The sequence below is a fragment of the Meles meles genome, chromosome 8 (assembly GCF_922984935.1).
Source record: "Meles meles chromosome 8, mMelMel3.1 paternal haplotype, whole genome shotgun sequence".
Taxonomy (NCBI): Eukaryota; Metazoa; Chordata; class Mammalia; order Carnivora; family Mustelidae; genus Meles; species Meles meles.
The window spans coordinates 112,673,268-112,701,214 of record NC_060073.1 but is presented as its reverse complement, the minus strand read 5'-3'; the positions used below and the strand labels follow the sequence as shown (position 1 = coordinate 112,701,214).

The following is a 27,947-nucleotide window of genomic DNA, read 5'->3' as shown; positions in this document are numbered from 1 at the left end:
CATACATGTATTTATCATATCTACTTCTTTGCATTACAGAGAGCAAAAGACCACATCCATATTGCTCACTACTACATGCCCGGTGCCAGTACTGAAGAGGTACTCAAATATTTGCAGAGAGAATAAAGGAATTAAATCAGTTCTTTCCCATTTTTAAAGAACCCATCTATGAACTCATGGTTCCCTAGGTTTTTTGTTTTTGCTTTTTTCTTTTTCACAGCCAAACCTCTCTCGAGAGCTATCCATATTCACTATCTTTCATTTCCAAACCTCACATCGACTGCCTCTAGTCCACCACGATCTGGCTGCAACCACCAACACCACACTGAAGCTGCTTTCGCTAAGGTCACTGCCAATCTCCTTACTGCTAAACCCAATAGACACACTACTCCCTCAGACACAACCTCTTTGTTACTATTGGACGTTGCTGATCAGTCAGTCTCTCCTTAAAGCTTCCTTGCACCTTGGCTTCCATGATTAACAGTTTTCTGGTATTATTCTTCACTCTCTGGCCGTTTTTTCTCAATTTGCTTTACAGAAGCCTCTTCCCCTGTACTTAAGTTCCAACAAAATCTGTCCTGGGCCTTTTGCCCATTCTATACGCACTTTCAGGTCCATCTCTTTCATTCCCATAGGAAAATTATCTATTTGCTGCTTATTCCCAAAACTGTATCTATAGTTCAGACTGCTCTCCAAGGTCCAGATCCAGGCCTACCAATGAATACTGGCTATCTTCCTTGGTTATGCTGCAGAGGTTTCAAACCCAACAGATTCAAAACTGAAATCTTCTCCAAAACATATCCCTTCTTCCCTTATCTTGGAAAAAGGTATTACCAATACCTATAAACCCAAGTGAGAAACTGGCACATTAAAAACTCATGTCTATCTAGCTCTTTTCCAAGGAGAGAGCAATGTTATCTGGTGGAACTGATAATGTACACCACCAGACAGCTAAATGTACTGTGGGAGAACAGACTGCTTATCTGGACTTTTCTACATAACAATTTTTTTTTTCCTCTACAAGAATTAAAAGCATCCATCAAAATCATCAAATTGTCTGTCATGTGTGATCACCAAATAACCTGATTACTAATTCCATGCTCGGGTACTTAAGATCGTGAGAAAAAGTATGCTATACCATATACACAGAATAAGTAAATCACTGTGAAGGTATTTCCTCCATTCTAAATATAAAAATTAGTATTCTGATTTTACGAGTAAGCTTAGATAGCTTGAAATAGTCCTCCAAAGACTACCAATTTGAAGAACACCTATCTCGATCTTCAGAATTAAAGACTAAATCTTAAAGAGCATGTACTATCCTTCTTCTTTTTAAACGAAGTGGGTTATAGCACACATGCATTTAAATTAAAGAATTTAATTGTGCTTAAGTGTGATACCAGTATTTAAAATATTTTTAAAAATCACATCTATTAAATGTAAGCCAATTACTTCACACTCAACCAAACAGCAATCTAATCTCACATTCAGAACCATCACCTGTGTTACACCTGAGACAAGACATGCCTATTCTTTTAGGAACGATTAGGAAATTTCAAGGGCAATTTTGATTATATATAATATTTACCTTATGTACTGATTTAAAACCTAACCTGCTGTGCCTTTTACTAAACCTACGGTATATCTCAATTTTGGTACAGAGCTATGGACTGTATTGTACGCTTGAAACTAATGTAACATTGTGTGCCAATTATACTTTAATAAAAAATAAATATATTAAAAAATTAAACCTCAAGTAAGATAAAAACACTTATCTGAAACAAAAGTCTACTGTGCCAGTAATCAACTATTTAATTCAGTGCTTAAAAAAAATCTGAGACCAAGATCCTGGAGTTGGAATAATAATCAAAACTAAACATTGAAGTGTCTAACAGGTGTCTCATATTCCCGATTCTTTGGTGAACAGTATGCATTATTTTACCTTCCAAGAAAACTATTATTGCAACCGCATTACAGTGTAACAGTAATGAACAATGTAACATTTAATCATCAAATATTAAAGCTACTGTGCTTAATGATACCTTATAAAGCATATACTAACTCAACTTACTCCACAAAAATAAACATCAATGCCCACAACCAAACGGAATAAAAGTGGACATGAAGTAGTCTCCCTTTTTCATATTTATGACCTATGAAAAAGAAACTACCATCTAACAGCTTAAATACTATAAGTACTGCAACTGTGAAATTTTAGGTTAATAATACACAATGCTGCATTTAAACAGAAATTTTAAAATTCACGAATTCAGACTAAGAGAGTAACACTTTCTTTCCAGATTCTAAAAAAAAGATCTCCATGTACATTCTAGTGTGTAATTCTAATTATGAATTGAGATATTTTAAAGTAACATTTAATGCTGTACTTCTCAGATCTCATAAATACTACTACCAACCAACACTTGTACCACACTTTACAGTTAAAACTATAAACCAAACAGTTCTTGTTCTATAGTCATAAACCACAAGGTAGGAGAGCAGGATTACTATCCCCACTTTGCATACTCAGATACAGAGGCTGAGATTTCAGATTATGCACGTAAGGTCACCTAAGTAGTAAAGGGCAGAACTAACATTCAAACTCTAGGTCTTCTGCCTAATGACTTCTCCCTATGCCATGCTATTTTAAAGTAACGATTATAGAAGCAGCAAGATACTGCATATGAGAACAGAGCACTACACTAGGAGTCTGAAAACTGAGTTTAGAACACCTTTTACAGGGTGCCTGACTGGTTCAGTTGGAAGAACATGAGACTCTTGATCTCAGCGCTGTGAATTTGAGCCCCATGTTGGGTGTAGAGATTACTTAATTAAACATTAAAAACAAAACAAAAACAAACTTTTAAAAAGTTAGAAACTAAATTCTAATTCTACAGAGGAAATAGAGCATGGTACTTCTCCCATCTGACTTTTTTTCCCCTTCCTTCTCCAGCCTTATTGGATAGTCTAAAATTACATTTCTATTTCCTAGGACTTCAGTTGCTTTTTTCATCTGACTTTTTATTTTTCCCGAGCATGGCACTTCTGATTCACAAAGCATTTATGAGCCACCTATCTGCCTGTGTTCGTGAGAATTTTCCTCAAGCAACAATAGTCGCATCCTCCCCCAAACCCAAATTACCACTACCTCCATTATCGCTTATCCATGGGAATGAGAAGAGGTAGAAACTTTGAGTAATTACAGCATATATAAATCTATGCAGCTACAGGTCATGACTTCTAAAAGAATATACTCTAACAATTTTAAAAAATTGTTTCAATCTATTTATAAATTTCTTTTTCAGACAATTTAACGTAAAAAACATATTTCACTTACCGCTGGGGTAGGAGTCTATCATTAGCCAGGTAGCCTGGTTTATGCATCTCTTTATTATAATCTCCATACTTGGCTTGGACAGCATAGGAAGCCAAAAGAACTGCAGTTTCTGGTGGACAATATATCTCATCATTTAAGATAGCTTCCTTAACTTGCAAGAAGAAAAGTCTCTGCGTTATTTCTTGAATTAACTCCTCAGAAACATCTTCAGGAAAGAATTTAGCTCTAAATTTGAACTGTAAAGGATTCTCTTTTTTAACATCTTGCTGTGTCACCTGGAACAGTAATTTCAAGCATAATCGACAAAAATCCTAAATTCACATCAAATTCTTTTTAGAAGTAGCATGTAAAACCCAAATAAGATTCTAAACCCATAACTAAGACTCTAGTGTGTAAGATTCTAAACTTATTAGATATGTGAAAACAAAAGATTCTATGCGCTAACAAATTGATCTGTAACTCATAGGTCCTGTCTATAATCAAGTTGAAATGTACCTTAAGAAGTTTATCCTGTAATGTTTGAGCCAAAGTCAAAGTACTCAGTTACACCTAATATTTATTATGTGTTAAGTTTTCAAAGAGGAAAAGTGAATGAACATTTCTTTTCTCTAAGATGAGTTAATGGTAACTTACTGAATTAAAAGACATGAAACGTTTAATAATTGAGATAATTGTAAAAGGAGGTCTGACTGAATTCAGTCAGACCCTGAGCTTTTCTAGTACAAATTCAAGATCATAGTAACTTCAAAGTAATCTAATTATCAGCTGAATTTTATATATATTTTACCTTTTTATTTAGCTTAAGCCATGTAGAATAACCTTTGCTGTCCACATACTGCAGCCCAAAAAACCAAACTTCACGCAAACCAACTGTTTTCACCACCTTAAAAAAAAAGTTCAATTTCAGTTCAACATTCACAGTGAAAGTAAGTGGTACTCTATTTCAAAAGGAAAACAAAACTATATAGCTATTATAGGTATATTTCTTTGCTATAGAGATCTTTCTTAAATTTAATACATTAATTACAAGGACGTTTCTAAAAACTTAAATTCAGGTTTTGTATATATTATATTTTGTAGTGTCATTTCAATCTTGTTTGATCCACGCTTTTTTTAAACCTCTTTTTCTTCCTCATCTCCCATCATGACCCCATCAGATAACAAGTCTGGGAAGCAGATACAAAGCTGTCATAATCCCACTTTCCTATTTCAGTGTACCCCCACAACTACACAACTGGGTAGGCAAGGCAAATAGTATCAGTTTGGTGATGAGTCTCTGAGAACATTTAAAAGTCATCCCAGGTTATCCAACTGGAGATTTCACACCCACTTCTACCCTTCACTATCAAATATTCTGTTCTTCCCTCACTGAGCAAGAAACCATTCTTGGAACATGCCCAAATTTTATCCTTACAGCTCTGTTCATGCCTTTTCTTCTGCCTAGAATGTTTCTTCTATATTTTTACCATCCATTGAATAATTTACTCCTCAAGCCCCAGTTCAACATGCTTTCTGTGAATGAAGCTATCCTATTATATAGATAAAATTAATCACTCGTTCCTTGATGTTCCCATAGTATTCTATCTATGCTATTAGAACATTTACTCTATCATAAGTAACTGTATGATTAGTAGTATTTTTATTTACCCTCCTTCACTGCTTAAAACTAAGAAGAGAGATTACTGCCTTAGTGATCTTAATCACCCCCTTTTAAAGAATGATTAGCCTGTGGCAGGCACTCGAAAGTAGCAGAATAAATAAATAAAGCTAGGACCCACCCAAGAATGTACCAGCACTTGGAAAGCTTATTTTTTTCTAGATCTATATTAAAACAAAATGAAGGAAGTGAGCCAGGAGAGGTGAGAGTTTATTAATATTTTTAAAGCTTTACATAAAGATTCAACATTAGTTTTTTTAAATAAAGTTCTTTAAGATTTATTTATTTATTTGACAAAGAGAGACACAGCGAAAGAGGGAACACAAGCAGGGGGAGCGGGAGAGGGAGAAGCAAGCTTCCTGCTGAGCAGGGAGTCTGATGTGGGGCTCAGTCCCAGGACTCTGGGATCATGAAGTGAGCTGAAGGCAGAGGCTTAATGACGGAGCCACTCAGGTGCCCCTATTTATTTTAGAGAGAGAATGAGAGAGCATGTAAGGAGGGTTTGGGGGGAAGATCTCAAGCAGACTCTGCACTGAGCATGGAGCCCAATGAGGGGCTCTATCTCACCGCCCTGAGATCATGACCTGAGCTGAAACCAAGAGTTGGACGATTAACCGACTGAGCCCCCCAGGTGCTCCCTCAACATTAGTTTTAAAGTGATAAATATTCTTGGCTCTTTTTTTTTTAATATCTAAGAAAATGTATCAAGCATTTGATTTCAAGATAGCATACTGAACCCTTCAGAAAGTTTCTTTTCCTTCTCTTGAAAAATTTCACTGAAATTACACACACCAAAAAAATTAAGAATAAAAAAACACTTAGCTGTGCTAGGAAAAGTTACCACCAAAAAAACAAAAACAGAAATTTCTGGATGATATATCATCAGGACTCCCAACTGATACAAAAACTGATCAAAACCAAACCACCAAACCCTTAATGTAGACAAAGAAGATCCCAAATAATTTAACTTTGGCAAAAGACAGGCTGTCTCAGCAGAAGAGCCACAGAAAAGATTCCAGCTCAGAGCGGCAGAGTAGGAAATGTTCACGGGTCAGGAGCAACTGAGAGAAGTATCAAAGTAGCTAGCCTGTTTTCGCCTCTAGGTTGCGTGTGATTCATGATGCTGGCTAACTAAAGTTGGGATCTGCCATAGTGGGCACATGGGGTAGTACCCTAACTAGCTTGAGACCATCACAACAAACACCAGGAACAAGAGAGCTCGGCTGTGCAATTCTCTCCCTACTACTTCTGGCAACGTTCTCAGAAACTTTCAATCACATATTTTTATAAATAAAAGAATACTTGGGCATTAACTATAATATATGTATATTTACCTATAAATTACACACATGCTATCACACAAACATTATAAAGCATTTACTTTTAAAGTAACTTTAAAAAGGAAAGACAAAAATATAAACAAACATTTTTTTTTAAATTTATTTATTTTTATTTGTTTATTTACAGCATAACAGTGTTCACTGTTTTGGCATCACACCCAGTGCTCCATGCAGTACGTGCCCTCCCCATTACCCACCACCTGGTCCTTCAACCTCCCAACCCCCCCACCGCCCCTTCATAACCCTCTAGTTGTTTTTCAGAGTCCATAGTCTCTCATGGTTCATCTCCCCTTCCAGTTTCCCTCAACTCCCTCTCCTCTCAATCTCCCCATGTCCTCCATGTTATTTGTTATGCTCCACAAATAAGTGAGACCATATGATACTTGACTCTCTCTGCTTGACTTATTTCGCTCAGCATAATTTCTTCCAGTCCCGTCCATGTTGCTACAAAAGTTGGGTATTCATCCTTTCTGATGGAGGCATAATACTCCATTGTGTATATGGACCACATCTTCCTTATCCATTCATCCGTTGAAGGGCATCTTGGTTCTTTCCACAGTTTGGCGACCGTAGCCATTGCTGCAATAAACATTGGGGTACAAATGGCCCTTCTTTTCACTACATCTGTATCTTTGGGGTAAATACCCAGCAGTGCAATTGCAGGGTCATAGGGAAGCTCTATTTTTAATTTCTTCAGGAATCTCCACACTGTTCTCCAAAGTGGCTGCACTAACTTGCATTCCCACCAACAGTGTAAGAGGGTTCCTCTTTCTCCACATCCTCTCCAACACACGTTGTTTCCTGTCTTGCTAATTTTGGCCATTCTAACTGGTGTCAGGTGGTATCTCAATGTGGTTTTAATTTGAATCTCCCTGATGGCTAGTGATGATGAACATTTTTTCATGTGTCTGATAGCCATTTGTATGTCTTCGTTGGAGAAGTGTCTGTTCATATCTTCTGCCCATTTTTTGATATGATTATCTGTTTTGTGTGTGTTGAGTTTGAGAAGTTCTTTATAGATCCTGGATATCAACCTTTTGTCTGTACTGTCATTTGCAAATATCTTCTCCCATTCCGTGGGTTGCCTCTTTGTTTTGTTGACTGTTTCCTTTGCTGTGCAGAAGCTTTTGATCTTGATGAAGTCCCAAAAGTTCATTTTTGCTTTTGTTTCCTTGGCCTTTGGAGACATATCTTGAAAAAAGTTGCTGTGGCTGATATCGAAGAGGTTACTGCCTATGTTCTCCTCTAGGATTCTGATAGATTCCTGTCTCACGTTGAGGTCTTTTATCCATTTCGAGTTTATCTTTGTGTACGGTGTAAGAGAATGGTCGAGTTTCATTCTTCTACATATCGCTGTCCAGTTTTCCCAGCACCATTTATTGAAGAGACTGTCTTTTTTCCATTGAATATTTTTTCCTGTTTTGTCGAAGATTATTTGACCATAGAGTTGAGGGTCCATATCTGGGCTCTCCACTCTGTTCCACTGGTCTATGTGTCTGTTTTTATGCCAGTACCACGCTGTCTTGGTGATCACAGCTTTGTAGTAAAGCTTGAAATCGGGTAACGTGATGCCGCCAGTTTTGTTTTTGTTTTTCAACATTTCCTTAGCAATTCGTGGTCTCTTCTGGCTCCATACAAATTTTAGGATTATTTGCTCCAGCTCTTTGAAAAATATCGGTGGAATTTTGATCGGAATGGCATTAAAAGTATAGATTGCTCTAGCCAGTATAGACATTTTAACAATGTTTATTCTTCCAATCCAAGAGCATGGAACAGTCTTCCATCTTTTTGTGTCTTCTTCAATTTCTTTCATGAGTGTTCTGTAGTTCCTCGAGTATAGGTCCTTTACTTCTTTGGTTAGGTTTATGCCCAGGTATCTTATGGTTCTTGGTGCTATAGTAAATGGAATCGATTCTCTAATTTCCCTTTCTGTATTTTCCTTGTTGGTGTATAAAAAAGCCACTGATTTCTGTACATTGACTTTGTATCCTGCCACGTTACTGAATTGCTGTATGAGTTCTAGTAGTTTGGGGGTGGAGTCTTTGGGGTTTTCCATATAAAGAATCATGTCATCTGCGAAGAGAGAGAGTTTGACTTCTTCCTTGCCAATTTGGATACCTTTTATTTCTCTTTGTTGTCTGATTGCCGTTGCTAGAACTTCTAATACTATGTTGAACAAGAGTGGTGAGAGTGGGCATCCTTGTCATGTTCCTGATCTCAACGGGAAGGCTGCAAGCTTTTTCCCATTGAGGATGATATTTGCTGTGGGTCTTTCATAGATAGATTTTATGAAGTTCAGGAATGTTCCCTCTATCCCTATACTTTGAAGCGTTTTCATCAGGAACGGATGCTGGATTTTGTCAAATGCTTTTTCTGCATCAATTGAGAGGACCATGTGGTTCTTCTCTCTTCTCTTATTGATGTGTTCTATCACACTGATTGATTTGCGAATGTTGAACCAACCTTGCAACCCAGGGATGAATCCCACCTGGTCATGGTGGATAATCTTTTTAATGTGCTGCTGGATCCTGTTTGCTAGGATCTTGTTGAGAATCTTTGCATCCATATTCATCAGTGATACTGGTCTGAAATTCTCCTTTTTGGTAGGGTCTTTGCCTGGTTTGGGGATCAGGGTAATGCTGGCTTCATAAAAAGAGTCTGGAAGTTTTCCTTCTGCTTCAATTTTTTGGAACAGCTTCAGGAGAATTGGTGTTATTTCTTCTTTGAAAGTTTGGTAGAATTCCCCAGGGAATCCATCAGGTCCTGGGCTCTTGTTTTTTGGGAGGTTTTTGATCACTGCTTCAATCTCATTACTAGATATCGGTCTATTCAGGTTGTCAATTTCTTCCTGGTTCAATTTTGGGAATAAACAAACATTTTAATATTTTTTTCTTGCACCCTTTTTTTAAAGATTTTTTTTTTTTTTTTAATTTATTGGAGAGAGTGAGAACGTGCAGAGAGAGAGAGAGAACGCGAGCAAGCACAGGAGCAGCGGGAGGGGCACAGGGAGAAGGCGAGCACGTTCCCTGTGTAGGAAGCTGGATGCGGGACTCAATCCAAGGACTCAGGGATCATGACCTGAGCTGAAGACAGATGCTTAACTGACTGAGCCACCCAGGAGCCCCTTTTTCTTGCATCCTAACAGATCGTGTTGAATACTTCTTAGGGGTAAGAATACTCTCTAATCCCACAGGTAGAAGCTGGAAGAGGATGACAGTGTAGAAGAATCAGGGAGCAAACCAAAGGGCCTTCCGCACTCAAAGAGAGCCCCCTACACACAGCAGCTAGCCTCAAGCGCATCGTGATCAAAAGTGAGGCTTTGCTACAGGTGGACTCATGTTGCTATGTACCCTCATTTGAGAGGGCTCCTGTCTCTAGTCTGCTCCTGGCCTCCACTCTGAACCTACCTACCTGCCAACGCACTCCACATACTCCCTATACCCAAGGTAAAGCCTGCTTTTAGATCCTTCAATTTGGGCTCAAGAGAAGCTGTCAGGGAACAACAGTGACTTTAAGAATTAACTGCTCAGAGAGCACATTACAGATAATAATACTCCCTAATCTACAACTTCATTTACACTATGAAATGCTGTGTGTGTGCATCAAATGCCATCCTCTGTACTTAACATGGATTCTCATTTAGTTCTCACAACAACCCTCTAAGGGAAGAATACTATCATCATCCTAATTGTACAAGTGAAAAAAATAAGGCAAAAAGTCCCAAGTCAAACAGCTAGAGTGGGGACTCTGATGCAGGCAGTGTGGCTCTAGAACCCACACATAATAAATGAGGCTTACTTTCTCCTGGTGTCTAAACTAAAGCAATTCTACTTGATAAAAAGCAAGTAATTTATTTCTCAGTTTACAATACCAAAGAAGCCCACTTGCTGATTAGTTTTTGACCACCAAAAACATTTCACGCACTAGAAATAAGATTTCAATTTATTAAGAAGGAAGTACAATGAATGCTAACTCCATTCACATTTATAGTCAAGTAAGACAGATGACATACTTACGAACAGGAAGCCTAGAGAAATCAGCAGAACTCGCTCACAGTTCACAAGGTCCAACAGGTACAAGGCATGCATGCTGCATGTAGTTGCTTATGATTTTACGGATTTGCTCACTCTACCAAAACCTTGCAGCTTATAAAAAGACCTTATCAGGGCTTTCAAGATCATCAATTAACTTATCAGGAAGATTAAGTATACTATTTTGTCAAGAAAAGAAACAACTTTCCAGGAATTTTAAAATTTTGTATATTTTAGATCTATATGAGATATCTAAATAAACCCAAAATATCTACCAGGTAACTTACTGCTGTGTACTAGAAACTCTGCCTCCTGTTCTGCTCTCTAAGGTCAAAGAGGTCTGACCACAGATTCCTTACTCTTCTGCCCAAATGTAAAAGTCCCTGTAAACATCCTCTCCTGAGTGTCATCCCCGTATCACCCTCATTCCACTTATAATCATCAAGTCACCTTCCTAATCACTTGGCCTCAGGGCACCAATCTCTCTCCTCCCCTTCTGAATAAAACATCACCTATATTACTTACTGCATCACCTGGGGAGCTTAAATAAACAAATAAATAAGATACTAATGATTTCCAGTAGGACCCAGAGAATTAAATCAGAGTATCTAGGGGTAGCCTGCAAGCATTGCCCTTTTTTTCTTTCTAAAGCCCCACAGGTGACTCAAATGTGCACTCAAGAATGAGAAAAGGGGGGGCGCCTGTGTGGCTCAGTGGGTTAAAGCCTCTGCCTTCTACTCAGGTCATGGTCTTAGGGTCCTGGGATCGAGCCTGCTTCCTCCAATCTCTCTCTCTGCCTGCTTCTCCACCTACTTGTGATCTCTGTCAAATAAATAAAATCTTAAAAAAAAAAAAAAATTCCTTTAAAAAAAAGTGAGAAAAAGACAGCACCAGTAGTCCAAATTCCTCAACATGACACCCACGTTAGCTTACCGTGAGGCTATGACATGGAAGTGCTGTCAGGTGCCTACTTGTAGACTCTAATTCCCTGGGCCTTTGCTCCTGCCATCCCCTCTATCTAGGATCTCCACCCATCCCGCTAGGGACATTATCTGTTCATTTCTTTGAGTCCTCATCACAGCGCTTTACTTACAGGATGTTAAAGAAATATCTGCTGCTAATTACCTTTAAAAAGTCCTCTCTTTCCAATCTAGAAATGAGAAAGAACAACAGCTCTGTAGCTATTCAAGATAACTGAAAAGATACCATGAAAAATTCCAAGTGCCACACTGTTGCAATAGCGGTGAGGTTACAGGAAAACATACAAAGAAGTTGCAACAGCTTCCCCATTGTATGCTGTCAAAAACTGCATACTTCATGTGGCTAAATGATACCTGGTCAAAAAGCTGTTTGCCAGTGGTATTGGGCTGGATGGCAAATTCCAGCTCGGCATCCATGGTGGTCACTCGTACGTTGATCTGCAATAAAAACAGAAGGGAAATTCACTAGGAAAGAAAATACACTTAGCGGCAATATTTTTATCTGATTTATAAAATAAAGTAAATACGCAGGCAATGAAAAGCTACACCATACTTGTACCTAAGATTTTCTTCATTAAAGTGATGTTTGATTTTAATCACAGGAAATCTTAAATCTACTTTAAAAAGAAAGAGCTTACAAAGTCCTCTTTTAAAAACATTTATTGAATACTTGGCATATACTAGGCACTAGGCCATGAGCTTTCCATGTTTTCATTAAGCCCCTGTGACAATACTAGGAAATATGTCATGTCCACAGAAACTAAAAGAGTTCCCCATTACTTGCCCAAGGGCACAGGGATATCAAACAGCAGAGCAGGTATTTCAGGAGAAATATTAACTCTAAATTCTTTGAATGGCATTCACTATTCCATATTTTTCAACACAAAATTCAGATACGCAGTTTTATCCTATTGCAAAAATATTCATTTTATAAAAAGAATTCATCAACTAGCCTATATTTGTTAGATTCTATTTTAAATTCTTTTTTTCTATAAATACCTTTGTAGCTGGACATTTCACCAAAAACTTGGCATGCCTTAACTAAAATAATTTTAACTCTGGAATAGCATCTTCACTTAGAATTCACCATCATATGGTACAAATCGATCTTAACTTTAATTCACATGAATTCTAAATCTGACTTATTTCTCCTATTTTCTTACTCATTCTAACAACCATGGCTCTGCACATGTAGCTTTTATCTGAAATACAATCTCTAATCAAACAAGTCTTAGAAATCACAAAACCTTTTGTGATATAATAAATATATATTTGGTCTTCATTCTGTTTCCTGGCAGAGAGCTCCTAAAACCTTTGGAATTTCCTCAGTGATAGAAATAAGTAGAGCCTTTGTTATTCATAATAATAATCCCCTTTCAACTATACCTCAGTTTACACTAATAACTCCTAATCACTCATGATGGACCCCTCTCGACCTTCAGGATGGAGGTAGGTAGCGGGAAGAACCAACCATCTGATGAGAGCCCCACCTTAACCTCCAAAGAGAGGAGAAGGGGAAGTGAGTTAACCATCAACGGCCAGGAGTTTAATCCATCATGCCTACATAACGGAAGCTTCATAAAAAGCCGAAACAGGGCACCTGGGTGGCTCAGTGGGTTAAGCCTCTGCCTTCGGCTCAGGTCATGATCTCAGGGTCCTGGGATCGTGGCCTACATCAGGCTCTCTGCTCAGCGCGGAGTCTGCTCCCCTCTCTCTGCCTGCCTCTCTGCCTACTTGTGATTTCTTTCTCTGTCAAATAAATAAGTAAAACCTTAAAAAAAAAAAAAAAAAAAAGCCTAAACAAAGAAGTTCATAGAAAGCTCCCAAGGTGGTGAAGCATCCACATTCAAAGAGAAAGGTGGACTGCAAACTCTACAAGAACAGAAGCTCCTGTGCTCAGGACCTTTCTGGATCTTGCCCTATGTACCTCCTCTTTGTCTTTATCTTTCATTCGTACCCTTATAATATCCCTTGTATTAACCAGTAACAATAAGTGTTTTCCTGAATTCTGTGAGCTGTTACAGGGAATTACAGTACCCGAGGAGGGGATCATGGGAATCTCCAATGTGTAGCCAAGTGAGAAATGTGGGTAACATGGGGACCCACTACTTGTGATTGGTGTTTGAAGGGGACAGCCGTCTTAAGGGTCTGGGCCCCTACCTGCACCGTCTGTGCTAATCTGGGTGGCTGTGTCAGAATGAGTTAAACTGCAGAATACAAAACTGAGGTCTCTATAGAAGTAGAGAACTGCTTGATGTGGAAAACTTAACACATCTACTACCAGAAACTTCAAGTACAGAGAAAGTTTTGTTACCCATAAATCTACCATTCAAATTATTAACTAGAAACGGCAAATAAGGGGCGCCTGGATGGCTCAGTGGGTTAAAGCCTCTGCCTTCGGTTTGGGTCATGATCCCAGGGTCCTGGGATCGGGCCCCGCATCGGGCTCTGCTCAGTGGGAAGCCTGCTTCCTCCTCTCTCTCTCTGCCTGCCTCTCTGCATGCTTGTGATCGCTGTCAAATAAATAAAATCTTAAAAAAAAAAAAAAAAAGAAATGGCAAATAATGCTATAGATCCCAATGTATTTCTTATGAATTTATCTGTCCCAATCCCCCACAGGTAAGCACTACCTGAATTCTGTATTTGTCATTCCTTTTTTTTAAAAGAATAGTTTCTGCACAGATGTAGGTATCTTCATGTAAAATAGCTTTTCTTGATTTTTAGGTGTATTAAAATTATACAGTACTGGCTAAGAAAGTCTTCTTTCTTGATGTGGGCAATGGTTACATGATTATATTTATTTTATGAAAATTCATCAACTACACAAATACATTCATCTCTGTATGTATACTCTATTTCAATAAAAAGTTGAAACAGAAATTATACCACATGGCAGTTTGCTTTTTCACCATTTTCTAAGCTTCACTGATTTTTGTGTGAGTCGTTGAAATTCATTTATTTTTACTGCTATACAATCACTGCTGGACAATAATTTATCCATTTTCTTGTCAATGGATATTAAATTATTCCTAATCTTTTGGCTATCAAGAACAATACTGTTATGAACACTCTTGTGCATGTCTCCTAGTGCGTCTGCATCTGAGTTTCTCTAGAAGTAAAGACACAGACAAACTCCTAGGTGATAAAGCACAAAAGCCGGCACCTCTACCCATAAAAGTGAACTGGGCTCCCATGTGGCTGTACCCACTTACACGCCACCAAAGTGCACAAGCACTCCTGCAGGGCTGTATTTTCACCAACAGTGGGTATTATCAGATTTTTAAAAATATTTAGTCTAGTGGATGTAAAATGATATCTCATTGTGGTCTTACTGGGCAGATATCTGATTCCTAAAGAGGCTGAGACATAGTATGCAGAATTCTAAGACAGCCCCCACGATCTCCATCCCCTAGTGTCCTCTTTTGATTATGTTACATTACAAGACAAAAGGGATTTTGCAAATGTACTTAGGGTTTCTCATCAGTAGACCTCAAAATTGAGAGGGTTATATGAGTGGAACCAAGCTATTCACAAGAGTCTTTTAGAAGCAAAGTGTTTGGGGCACCTGGGTAGTTCAGTGGGTTTAAGCCTCTGCCTTTGACTCAGATCATGATCTCGGGGTCCTGGGATCTAGCCCAGCATCAGGCTCTCTGCTCAGTGGGGAGCCTGCTTCCCCCTCTCTCTCTGCCTGCCTCTCTGCCTACTTGTGACTTCTCTGTCAAATAAATAAATAAAATCTTTAAAAAAAAAAAAGGGGCAAAGTGTTTTCTCTGACTGGTTGAAGAAGTCAGAGAAATTCAAAGTGTGAAGGAATCTGACCTAAAAGAGTTCTCCTTACTCAGCTGGAGGAGCCAGGAAGCAAGGACCCAGCACCAGCCTCTAGTAGTTAAGAGTGACCCCTGGCCAATAACTAGTTAAAAAAAAAAAAAGGGAACTTCATCCTCCAGTAAAGGACAGATCATTTTTGCAAAAAAATGAATTCTGCCAATAGGAATAAGTTTGAAAGAGAACCCCGAGCTCCAGGTGAAAATAGATGGGCTAAACCTTGATTTCAGCCTGGTGGGACCCTGAGCAGAGAACCCAGTTATATCATCCCATATTCCTAACCTACAAAACTGTGAGATAATAAATGCGGATTGTTTTAAGCTACTAAATTTGTGGTAATTTGTTACAGATGAACAGAAAACTAAAATGGTACATTTACTGACCATTCAGTCTCCCCACCTTTGGAAGTATCTGTGAACATCTATTGCTTATTTTTCTATTAGACTGTCTTTTTCTTTTTACTATGTAGGAAATCTTTATATATTCTAGATACTAATCCTTTGTCAGTTATTTAAATCACAAAAAAATCTTCTCCCAGTTTATAGTTTGTCATTCTGCATTATGATGTGTCCTTCTTTATGGTAAACATTTAATATTTTATTTATTTATTTGAGAGAGAGCAAAAGACAGCATAAGACAGGGGAAGGACAGACAGAGAAGGGGAAGCAGACTCCCAACTTCGAAGGGAGCCTGACACTGGGCTCGACCCCAGAACCCCAGGATCATGACCTGAGCTGAAGGCAGACTCTTAACCACCCAGGCACCGTATGGTGAACATATTCTTAAATTTAACATTGACTTTATCAACGTTTTACATATAGGTATCAATTTTTTTTTTTACCGTATTTTTTAAGAAAGCCTTCTCGACTCTAGAGTCATAAAGATGTTCTTAAATTTCATCCTAAAGTTCTATTTTTCTTAATTTGTCTTCAACGATTTTTGCTTATGATTTAAGGTAGAGTTCCAATCTCATTTTTAAATCTCTACAGGATAATGATATGGGGATTTAAAATATCTAACTGATGTATACTGATTAGTTAATTAGCTTCCCAAAGACTAGTATGCCACAGATCCAATGTTTATAAGGTACGATGCCTGAATTTGTATTCTCTATTCTGTTGCACTGGTTGACTATTCTGTCAAAACCACACTGTCTTAATCACAACATTTTATTTTATTTTATTTTTTTTTAAAGATTTTATTTATTTATTTGACAGATAGAGATCACAAGTAGGGAGAGAGGCAGGCAGAGAGAGAGAGAGAGAGGAGGAAGCAGGCTCCCTGCCAAGCAGAGAGCCTGATGCGGGGCTCGATCCCAGGACACTGGGATCATGACCTGAGCTGAAGGCAGAGGCTTTAACCCACTGAGCCACCCAGGTGCCCCAATCACAACATTTTAAAATAAGTCTTGCTATATGGTAGGGAAAGTCTCCTCTCATTATCTTCAAAACGTGTGAGCTATTCTTGGTTCTTTATTCTTGTTCCTGACTTCACACGAATCATAAACTTTCTAAATTACCTCACCATGGGATGCCTGGGTGGCTCAGTCAGTTAAGTGGCTGCCTTCAGCTCAGGTCATGGTCTCAGGGTCCTAAGATTGACCCCCACATGGAGCGCCCTGCTGAGCAGGGGTTCTGCTTCTCTCTCCCTCTGCCCTTTCCCACTGCTCATGCACACACTTTTTCTCTCAAATAAATAAAAATTTAAAAAATATTTTTAAAAAACCCATTATGATTTAAATTGAAACTACACTAAATTCATCAGTCCCTTCAGGTGAGAGAAGAGCTTTTCAATAATGACTATTCTTATCCATGACTGTGGTTCTCTATGTGCATTAATGTCTTCTTTAGTATCTTTCAAAAAAGTGTTTATAATTTTCTACATAAAAATCATAATTAGGGCATCTGGCTGGCTCAGTCAAGAGAACATGGGACTCTTGGTCTCAAGGTTATAAGTTCGAGTTCCCTGCTGAGTGCAGAGATTACGTTAAAAAGAAAAGAAAAGAAAAGAGTATCTTAATAAAAATCATACTAATGATTTGTTAGGTAACTTTCTCATAAATCACTATGATAAATTCAAGTCCAAAATCACTTGACATCCCAAAAGCATCAAAATCAAGGTTATTACCTTATTTTAGCAAAACTTTAACATGAAGGATGTGAGACTATCTGGTGGATTAATTTATCCCATTTCAAATGAATATTCACACAATGACCTATAAAAATACTAATGTTTTTAGATGATACACCAGACCTTGAGGGAAGCTCCATGACATAATGACATATATGTATATTCGCTTTTCTAAAATCCAAAAAATTCCAAATACTGAAACTCATCTAGCTTAAAGGGCTTCAAACACAGGATTGTGAATTTGATGAAGGAGCTTTCCAAAATTGTTTTGCCTTTGTAGAAATGCAAGGGATTTCTACATTGATCATTTTATCAGTTCTCTTGCTGACTGTTATAATGAGCCCATAAATCCTTGTGTTTACATAATTCAGAGGTCAGAAAATGTTTTCTGTACAGGGTCAAACAGTAAATATTTTAGGTTTTGCAGGCTATACAGACTGTTTCATCTACTCAACTATGCTATTACAGCATAATACAGATAATAAACAAGCATACCACATTCCAATAAAACTAGTCATTGAAATTTGAATTTCATATAATTTTCACAGGTAAAATATTCTTGTAGTTTTTTTAATCCATTGAAAATGTTAAAATCATTATTAGCATGTAAGCTGTACAAAAACAGGTGGTGAGCTGAATTTGGCCTATGGGTCATAATTTGCCAATCCCCGATACAACAAAGAATCTTAACACCTTCGAATAGTGTTTCTTCTAGTCCTTCAGCTTTTTTTTTTCTTCTGTACAGGTTTCCCTGTTCAGTGCTGAATCAGCAACAATGATAGCATCTTTGGTCTTGTTTTTTTTTTTGTTTTTTAAAAGCTCCCACTGTTAACACATTAAAAAGAGCTTTTGCAGTTATGGTTTCTTCTATACCTAGCTTAAGAAGTGTTGGGTTTTTGTTTTTTTTTTTAAATCATGAATAGTTGTTCAATCTTAGAACTCCTCTTTCTGAATTTTTCATATGATTTATCTCCTTTTAACCATGGAAGTGTGGTAGAGACTGCTTGCTGTTTGACCACCAAATTCTAACAGAATTATAGTTGGGTATATGGCTACAGAGCTATAAAACATTTTTCAAGGTATCCTGCAATTAGATATGGCTCTATGACTAAGTTCTCACCCACAGAACAGACAGAAGAGACACAGGCCACTCCTCGGCCTTGGCATAAAACAGTGAGCATGCCTCTCTATGCTTTTTCCTCCCTTGTTGCTGGCTGACACCCAGACAAAGCAGTTAATTCCTAAGTATTTTATGACTTTGATGCTGTTACAAATTGATTTTTTTACTTCATTTTTCAAATTTTGCTACTAGTATATAAGAAAGTCTACTAATTTTTAAAAATACAACCTTGTGTCCAACAATCTTGCTAAGTTCAGTTATAGTTCTAGTAGCTGTTTTTCAGATTCCTGAAGATTTTCTACATAAACAATTATGCCATAGGCAAATGGAAAAATTTACTTCTTCCTTTCTGATGTTTATGCCTTTTCTTTCTTCTTCTTCCCTCCCTCCAACAATGCAAATTCACCCTTTGTTACCCTACCTGCTGAGTCTTTAAAGTATTCCCAAAGAGATATTCATGCCAGAAAACTCCAGTAGCTATAAACAATTTTCTTAAAAAGATAACTGGGCAAAACAAACATTGAAAAAAAAAAAAAACCCCAAAATTGTTAGATGAAATTTAAAAACATTTATGTCAAAAGGAATAAACCTTAGTCCAGAACTACGTAATTATAAAGCTAAGGAAAATCATGCACACTCCCTTGAATTTTAAAAAAAAAAAAGAAGACTATATAATATCAACATCAGTATCACTAGCATCAAAGCTAGAATTATGAGAAAATTGATGCACAGGTCCTTCCAACCTCTCATTGCTTCCTCCTGTAACAAGAAGTTACTGTATACTGAGCAGTGAATGTGTACGAAGTTCATCCAGTTCTCACCAAACTCCCTTAAGTAACTAACCGTCTCCACTTTTTTATAGGAGGAAATTAAGAATTGGAGAGTCTGAAGTAACCAATCAAAAGTCACGGCGGGGGGGGGGGGGGTGGCACCTGGGTGGCTCAGTGAGTTAAAGCCTTTTGCCTTTGGCTCAGGTCATGATCTTAGGGTCCTGGGATCGAGTCCCGCATCAGGCTCTCTGCTCAGCGGGGAGTCTGCTTCCTCCTCTCTCTCTGCCTGCTTCTCTGCCTACTTGTGATCTCTATCTGTCAAATAAATAAATAAAATCTTAAAAAAAAAAATAGGTCACAGAGGGGAAGCAGCAGAGCCAGGATATGAACTAAGACAGTTTGGCTCCAGAACCCACGAATTCCCATCTTCACTGCAATGCTGCCTCCACCTCTTCTTCCTGGCTCAGAGTACTTCATTGCAGCCACATTACTCTGAAACAAGCAACAACGGTATCAGTGCCTTTTTCTTCCCAAAGACTCTACCATGACATTTTGCTTTGTTCCAAAAGGAAATTAATGCTACTGATATTTTATTAACTACGTAGTGGTAAAAGTAAAATACACTTACTGGTTTCGGCATTTTCCTTCTCTTTTTATCACCTTCTTTAAAAAAATTCACTTTTATGAATTCTGATGTCACCTGCAGTTACAGAAAAAAGAAAGCATAATACATCTATTACTTTTATATATCTTGATGTTAATAATTTGTATAGAATAAAAATTAAAACATTTTAAATTGTGAGTTTAACACAGAGCTCTCTAAAAATAAAAAATAAAAAAAAGAACTCTTATTCTAATTTTCAATGTCTTTTACTATCATTTCACCTTCTCTAAAAATATTTATAGCTGTGATTTAAAACAGCACATATCTCAAACAACATAATCTAAAGCCTACTGATCGCCAACCAAGAATTTCAATTTACTCAAAGACTACACATTGCAAGGAATCAAGACTGCTAAGGACCCAAATGCTGTCTCTATCTGTGTCCAGTTCACGTCTACATCCAGCCTGGGAGAGGAGAGGAACAGTAAAGGGAGAGATACAGATTCAAGTTCAAAAGAGATGAACTCAAGAATACTTTTCAACCTTTTTTCTGTACTGACAAAGACAAAGGGAAATTCTGATTAACATAAACTCTAAAAAGATAACCTTTGAAAGAAAATTATTTTTCTTCTTGAAAGTTTAAAAATCCACATTAAAATATACTAAGTAGTTTATTTACCTAAGGTGTATTAAACAGCCAAAGAGTACACACTAGCAATCTACATGCTACTCACCAGCAAACTGACAGCCTTCACTGAAATTTAGAGTTGTCCTTGAGGCCAATGTTAAATTTTATCTTCTCCCTGTAAAGCAAAACAAGCAAATCCTAATCCAAGAAATCCATCATGCTCTATTGTCTTAGAGTAAATGTTCTTAAAGACAGTTAACAAACCAACCGAAGGACCAAACATTCTTAATCTTTACTAGTTTGTTCAGAAAATATGACCTATAATTTCAATACGAAAACCTTCAGTAAGGTATATTAAATTACTACTTGAAAATCAGCTTTCACTGATAATATCTCTGCCAAGAAAATTCATCCATTATACTAGCATCAACTAAATATATAATTGTTCTAAAACTTCCATGTCAATTACTTTTTAATGTTACAATAAACCAGAAAATTCTTCAAATTAAAAAAAAGTGAAACATCATTTCCCTACATTTTACTCAATCGTGTGCCAAAGAGAACTCTCTTTAAAAGAAACTTTCACCTGAGATATTTATCTAATAATTGACCTATGAAATTCATTTCCTTAAGTCTGAGCTAGGAAATCTTAACACTCCCTCCTACAGTCAGTCACCTGCTTTCATGAACCTAAACTGTACTTGAGACCTATCTTCTCTTTCATCCCACTACTGTCTTAATTCATCTTTATCATCTCAGGTCTTAAAACGTCCTCAAAACTGACCTTTTCACATCATTTATAAGTTAGTAATTCTCAAATCTGTATTTCTAGAACTTGCTTGGCTAACTTGCCTTGCTCAATGTCTAGATTATCTCAAATGTAACATGGCCAAAACAGCTAAATTTCTACCCTATAGCAAAATCTGGTTTTCTGCAAGTCTTGGTGACATATTTCTAGAAAGTTATCACAGTATTTCCTCGTGATTTTTTGTATTTACTATGTTGGCAGTTAGGATCTTCTATTAGTATTCCTAATACTATTAAATTTTCCCTTCCCTTTTGGTTGATTAATCTTGCCAGAAGTTTGCTTAGTTTATTGGTCTAAAGGCCAGCTTTTAGTTTCCTTGATCTTCCATTTCTTTTATTGTTCTTTTTTTTTACATTTCTTTTTCCTCATGACTTCTTTTCATTAGTTGGCTTTACTCTGTGGCTCATTTTCTTTTTTTTTTTTTAAGATTTTATTTATTTATTTGACAGATAGAGATCACAAGTAGGCAGAGAAGCAGGCAGAGAGAGAGGAAGGGAAGCAGCCTCCCTGCTGAGCAGAGAGCCTGATGTGGGGCTTGATCCCAGGACCTTGAGATCATGACCTGAGCCAAAGGCAGAGGCTTTAACCCACTGAGCCACCCAGGTGCCCCTGTGGCTCATTTTCTAAGCCCTAAAATTTAAACTTCAAGTAATTCCCAATTTTTTTTTCTTTTCTAGTATGTGCATCAAGGTCATAAATATGTCCAAGTATAAGGCAGTTTCACATACAAAGTATCCCCCCATCTTGTTCAGAACATTTTAAAATAACTTTTATCATTTGAATATATCAAGGATGTAGGTATAACATTCATATACTTAAATATTAAAAAACATGATCTTGGGGTGCCTGGGTGGCTCAGTGGGTTAAAGCCTCTGCCTTCAGCTCAGGTCATGATCCCAGGGTTCTGGGATCGAGCCCCACATCGGGCTCTGCTTGGCAGGGAGCCTGCTTCCTCCTCTCTCTCTGCCTACTTGCGATCTCTGTCAAATAAATAAATAAAAATCTTTAAAAAAAATAAATAAAAAAAATAAAAAACATGATCTTTATAACATATTGAAACAATACTTTTTCCTTCATCTATTTCACAGAATACAGAAGTTCTTTAAACTCTTCACACAAATGAGACAAATTATACAAGTACTTTTTATAAATTATAAAATATGTAAATTAATACTATTATATATGTTATTATATAATAGTATGTATATTATTACTAAAAATTTATCCCAAACCACACTATTCATTAATATAAAACACTGGAAATTTTTTTTCCTATTTGTACTATTCCTATTTGTACTGTTAGAATATATTTTAATATCTATAGTGTAACCACTATATATTTTTTTAAACCAGATCTGTTCTAGATTTGCCTTTTTTTTTTTTTTAATAAATGCTTAAACCACTACCAAATGAACTCTCTAGGTTTTCCAAACTCACATGTACCAAAGGCATTTCAGGTCAATGTGCCTGTTTTAGAACAAAGCAACAACAGAGTTCCTAAAAACACAAATGTAAATCTCCCTTTCCAGGATTTTTTTTTTTTAAGTGTGTTGCCTTATATTTAAAACCATAACATTTTTCTGAGCAAAATAAGTCAATCAGAGAAAGACAATTTTCATATGAGTTCACTCATGTGGAATTTAAGAAAAACAGAGGATCATAGGGGAAGGAAGGGAAAAACAAAGTAAGACAAAATCAAAGAGGGTGACAAACCCCAAGAGATTTTTAACTCTAGGAAATAAACTGAGGGTTACAGAGGGGAGGCGGGTGGAGGGATGGGGGAACTGGGTGATGCGCATGAAGGAGGGCACGTGATGTAAGGAGCACTGAGTGCTTTATGCAACTGAATCAATGATCTCTTCCTCTGAAACTAATAATATACTATATGTTAATTAACTGAATTAAAATAAAATAAATATCATTTTTCTAAGTATCACTTTAGTGGTTTCCCACACAGGTTTTTATGTACAGTTTTTTTCACTGGCTCTGCACGTTTCCCTTTCCAGTTTTGATCTCAAATCATGACTAAGAAACTTTTTTTAACTTTCAAATGGAATAGGTCTGAGAGCAAAGTGTTTTCATTATTTATTTCTAACTTTACTATACCGTAGTCAAAGAATTCATTCAGACTTCCTTTATGTTTAGTACATAATTCCATTTCTAACTTTCTGCCTATAAATGACAATAATGTATGTTTTGCGTTTGATAAGTTAGATCAAGCCAGACTAAGTACTTAATGTTTTGTTTATAGTTTCCCTACTGTTGCTCATTTTAGTCTACTTAAGCAACTTGAGAAAAAAATGTATTAAATTTTCCCAGGTAGGACTGTGCATGTTAATTTCTTCTTATACACTGTCACTTTTTAATTTATATTTTTTAAGGCTATGCTATTAGGTGAGTACAGGCTTAGAACTGTTGTATTTCTTCAGTGATTACTTCCCTCTTCCATAAGGTAATAATTCAACTGCATGTAGAACTCTTAAATTGACTGTTGCTCCCTCAGGATTTGGAGGACATGATTTTTCTGTCATCTGTTACTGCTGATGTGTTATTGACAGTTAATCTAACGCAGTTCTCTGAGATAATCTGCCTTAAGGAACTTTCTGGGAGGCATTCTTCGAATTTGCTTTTATTTATCTTGTTCAGGATTTGGTAAGCTTTTCCTTATTCTGAAGATGCGTGCTTTCCTTAAATTCTGGAAAATTATTAGCCATTGTCTCTCTCTTTTCATTCAGCAATTCTCACTGGACACATAATACATATTTTATTCTCTAGTCCAAACCTACTTTTTTATATTTTCCATCTCTTTATCTCTCTCTGCAACATTCCTCGAATCACTAATTCTCTCCAGTTGTTTTTAAGGTTTTATCTCTTTAGTAGTTCAGCATTTTGGTAATTACATATATTTTTACTTCTAGAAATTTTTTCAGCTTTGTAAAAAAAGTTTTAATAATGCTATGCTATTTTATAATTTGTTTTAAATCTTCCTTTGATCCCTATGTTTATTTTTTTAAAGGTTTTATTTATTTTATTTGACAGAGAGAGAAATCACAAGTAGGCAGAGAGGCAGGCAGAGATGGGGAAAGCAGGCGCCCCGCTGAGCAGAGAGCCCAATGCGGGGCTCAATCCCAGGACCCTGAGATCATGACCTGGGCTGAAGGCAGAGGCTTAACCCACTGAGCCACCCAGGCGCCCCCTTATGTTTATTTTTTGTCACCACAAAATTTTCCTGTTTTCAGTTCATTATGGTTTATTTCTTTATAGAGTTTGTAATTTTGGACAGAAAACTCATGTCCCTAACCCACTAAACAATGCGGTCGTCCTGCAAGCCCTGAGTTTTATACACGTAGACTACAAAGCTAACTCAGGTTTGCTCATACCAGAGTATTAGGAATTTTTTTAAAATCATTTTTAATTTTTTTAAAAGATTTTATTTATTCATTTAAGAGAGAGAGAGAGCACAAGCAGTGGGAGCAGCAGAGGGAGAAGGAGAAGCAGACTCCCTGCTGAGCAGGCTCCATCCCAAGACCTGAGATCATGAGCTGAGCAGAAGGTAGATGCTTCACCATCTAAGACACCAGGTGCCCCTAAAAAAAAAAAAAATAATAATAATAATTTTTTTTTTTTTTTAAAGAAGCAACTGGCTGGCTCAGTCAGTGGAGCATGTGACTCTTGATTTGGGGGTGATGGGTTCAACCCCACACTGGGTACAGAGATTACTTTAATTAATTAATTGATTTTTTTAAGGACTTTTAATTGTCCTCAGCTAGTTTTTACCTTAACTTCTCATTCTGTATTGCATTACCATATCTGATCCCAAAGCTACACACTAAAGAAGTTAGATGACACTCCGGAGAGCTTGCACAGGCACTGATCATGTCATTTATTAAACCACATGCCTGCTGCATCCTTCCTGTGCAATCTTATCAGTAAGGAAGAACAAGGGAAAGAAAGCGAGAATTATACGCCAGAGTATATAAACAAAGTTAAAGCACTCAAGTTACAGAAAAAGTAGTCAGCAAACACAGGGTAAATAAATATCAAGTATGTAGGTTTGCAGAAATTCTGAAGTTATAGGTTAATCTAATACTGGAATGAAACAGAGGTAGTTTTTTTTTTTTTTTTCTTTTCCTTTAAAAAATGATTTATCCAAGTTTTCAATACTAGAGTTACTTCAAGTTGTACTCTTTATAAAAAGGACCAGAGGGGCACCTGGGTGGCTCAGTGGGTTAAGCCGCTGCCTTCGGCTCAGGTCATGATCCCAGGGTCCTGGGATCGAGCCCCACATCGGGCTCTCTGCTCAGCAGGGAGTCTGCTTCCATCTCTCTCTCTCTGCCTGCCTCTCTGCCTGCTTGTGATCTCTGTCAAATAAATAAATAAAAAATCTTTAAAAAAAAAAAAAAAAAGGACCAGAATCTTTCAAGAACAAAAATTAAAGTTTTAGGTTTAATAAGAGAGTTTTGAAGACATAAAAGAATAAAGGTATCACAGGCCCACACACACAAAACCAGGTTTTTTACACAAGTGAACTAAGCTTTTAAAATCTCCAACAAACCTGGGGCGCCTGGGTGGCTCAGTGGGTTAAGTCTCTGCCTTTGGCTCAGATCATGGTCTCAGGGTCCTGGGATCAAGCCCCGAATTGGGCTCTCTGCTCAGCAGGGAGTCGGCTTCCCTCCCTCTCTCTGCCTGCCTCTCTGCCTGCTTGTGATCTATCTGTGTGTCCAAAAGAAAAAAATCTCTAACAGACCTAACCCAACTGTATGAACTGTGGGGAATTGGGGGGGGAGGGGGGGGCTAACAAATGCCTCCATCAATAAGGATGTGGTGGATATCTAAAAATTCATGTTTTTAGATCACTGTTTCTCTCTTAAAAATCAGGTTAATCTCCACCTAGTTTTGTTCTGTTTTTAAAGATTGTATTTATTTGACAGAGAGAGAGAGTTTCAGTGAGCACAAGCAGGGGGTACGGGGGAGGGAGAAGCAGGCTCCTCGCTGAGCATGGAGCTAGAACAGGACTGGACACTTAACTAACAGACACTTAACCAACTGAGCAACAATGCCCTGTACTTAGAGAAGCCTCCACAGTTGTGTGCTCTTATACATTAATTCTCTACTAACAAAAATCCGAGAAGACCAGACAGGTCACATTATGGCTATTTTATAGTTAAGAAACAAGGACAACTGCATGAAGATTTCTTTCTCAGTCACATGGGTAATCACTGGCCAAAGAGTCTTTTGACACCCATCCTAGAGTCCAGAGGTCTACTATAGACTCACCTGTCTTCCCCTATTTGATATTTAAAAAGTACTCATGGAAATTTACCCAAAGAAAATAATAAATGTGTACAATGATAGAGCTGCAAAGATTCTAGTTACAGTGTTATTTATACAAGTGTATACAGTACTGAGTTATTAGTTAAGTGAACCATGATATACCTATAGGTTCTGCTAGACTTCAATGCAGCCCATCAAAATGTTACAGAAAAATATTAAATGACATGGCAACATACCCACAAACTATTAAAAAGGCAGGTTATAAAACCACACATACAGTATCATATTTCTTTTTTTTAAGTATTAATGTAAAGACTACTGTGATTATACCCCAAAATATCAAGTCTCTATGAATTAACATGAATCTGTAAATTTCTAAAATGAAAAGTAGAGCTTTTGTAATAAGAAAAACACTTTCTTTAAAATGAAAGAACAAAATTATTCCAATAAACTGAAGTCAGACCTAGAAGTTCACCATAATATTTAATAAAATCTAAATAGATGAATCTTTTTTCAAAAAAGAGAATTTAAAAATTCAAATTTTTGAGGAAAATAATGACTAAGATATATACATTATGATGAAAACAGATTAATATATTGTATTTAAAATCCTTAGACCCATAGAACAAAATAAATAGCAAAATAAAAGTAATGGAATAAAAAAATATCCAACAATCATTACAAAAAGTTACTAAGTAAATAATTAAATATATATAAAGATATCAGACCCCACTCAGTAAATGGTTAAAACACAAACTCTCTACAAACTCTTTACAAAATAAATGTACAACTGTGCTGATTAAAATCACAAATCGAAATGGCTTTAAGGTATTACTGATTATATCTCATTAAACTAGCAAAATAATTATTAATTACACACTCCAACGCTGATGAAGCAGTACTGCTAACCAAGCAGATAAACGCTGCTGGCAGCACCATAAACCAGCTCAGTGTTTCTAAGAAATAAGTTGTCAATATTATCAGAAGCTCAATTTTTTTCTGAAAAGGAACTTATGCTTCAGGAATACACCCCAAAGAAAGAAATACCAAAAAAAGTAATCCGTAGCAAGATATTCTCAGCAGTACTCATTATAAAAGCCAATGATTAAAATTACAATGTTGAAATTCTGATAACATGATGGACTATTACAGGTTTTCTGTGTATTATGACAAATTGTGTCAACATTTACATTAGGATAAATGATTATGTAACCATTCATTTTAATTATGTAAAACACAGGTATCCTTACAAATATCTTGATATACAGAACTGGCCACTTAATAATCAGAGTCTTATTTTCTAAATTGGTTATATTTCAGTTTACGAGCTTATGTAACATATACAAGAATCCCACCTTAAATTTTTTTAGGATGCTGCTGTGTTTTTAGTTATTACTGAAAAATATATATTTTAGTATGTATGTATATGTAAATAGGTAGTTA

The 27,947-nt window shown here is 36.8% G+C and overlaps 1 protein-coding gene across 2 annotated transcripts in view; it reads right to left on the bottom strand.

Moving 5' to 3' along the window:
* RDX (radixin) overlaps window positions 1-27,947 on the bottom strand; it is a 93,951-nt gene that overhangs the window by 56,343 nt on the left and 9,661 nt on the right. For both annotated transcript variants that reach the window (XR_006820001.1, XM_046016101.1), the window contains exons 2-6: window positions 20,529-20,597; window positions 19,819-19,890; window positions 11,700-11,783; window positions 4,125-4,220; window positions 3,338-3,612 (exon numbers count right to left, since the gene is read on the bottom strand). Coding sequence is in view for 1 of the 2 variants with exons in the window: in XM_046016101.1 (XP_045872057.1) it covers window positions 3,338-3,612; window positions 4,125-4,220; window positions 11,700-11,783; window positions 19,819-19,830 (467 nt within the window). In the remaining variant the exon portion in view is untranslated. The remainder of the gene's footprint in view (window positions 1-3,337; window positions 3,613-4,124; window positions 4,221-11,699; window positions 11,784-19,818; window positions 19,891-20,528; window positions 20,598-27,947) is intronic.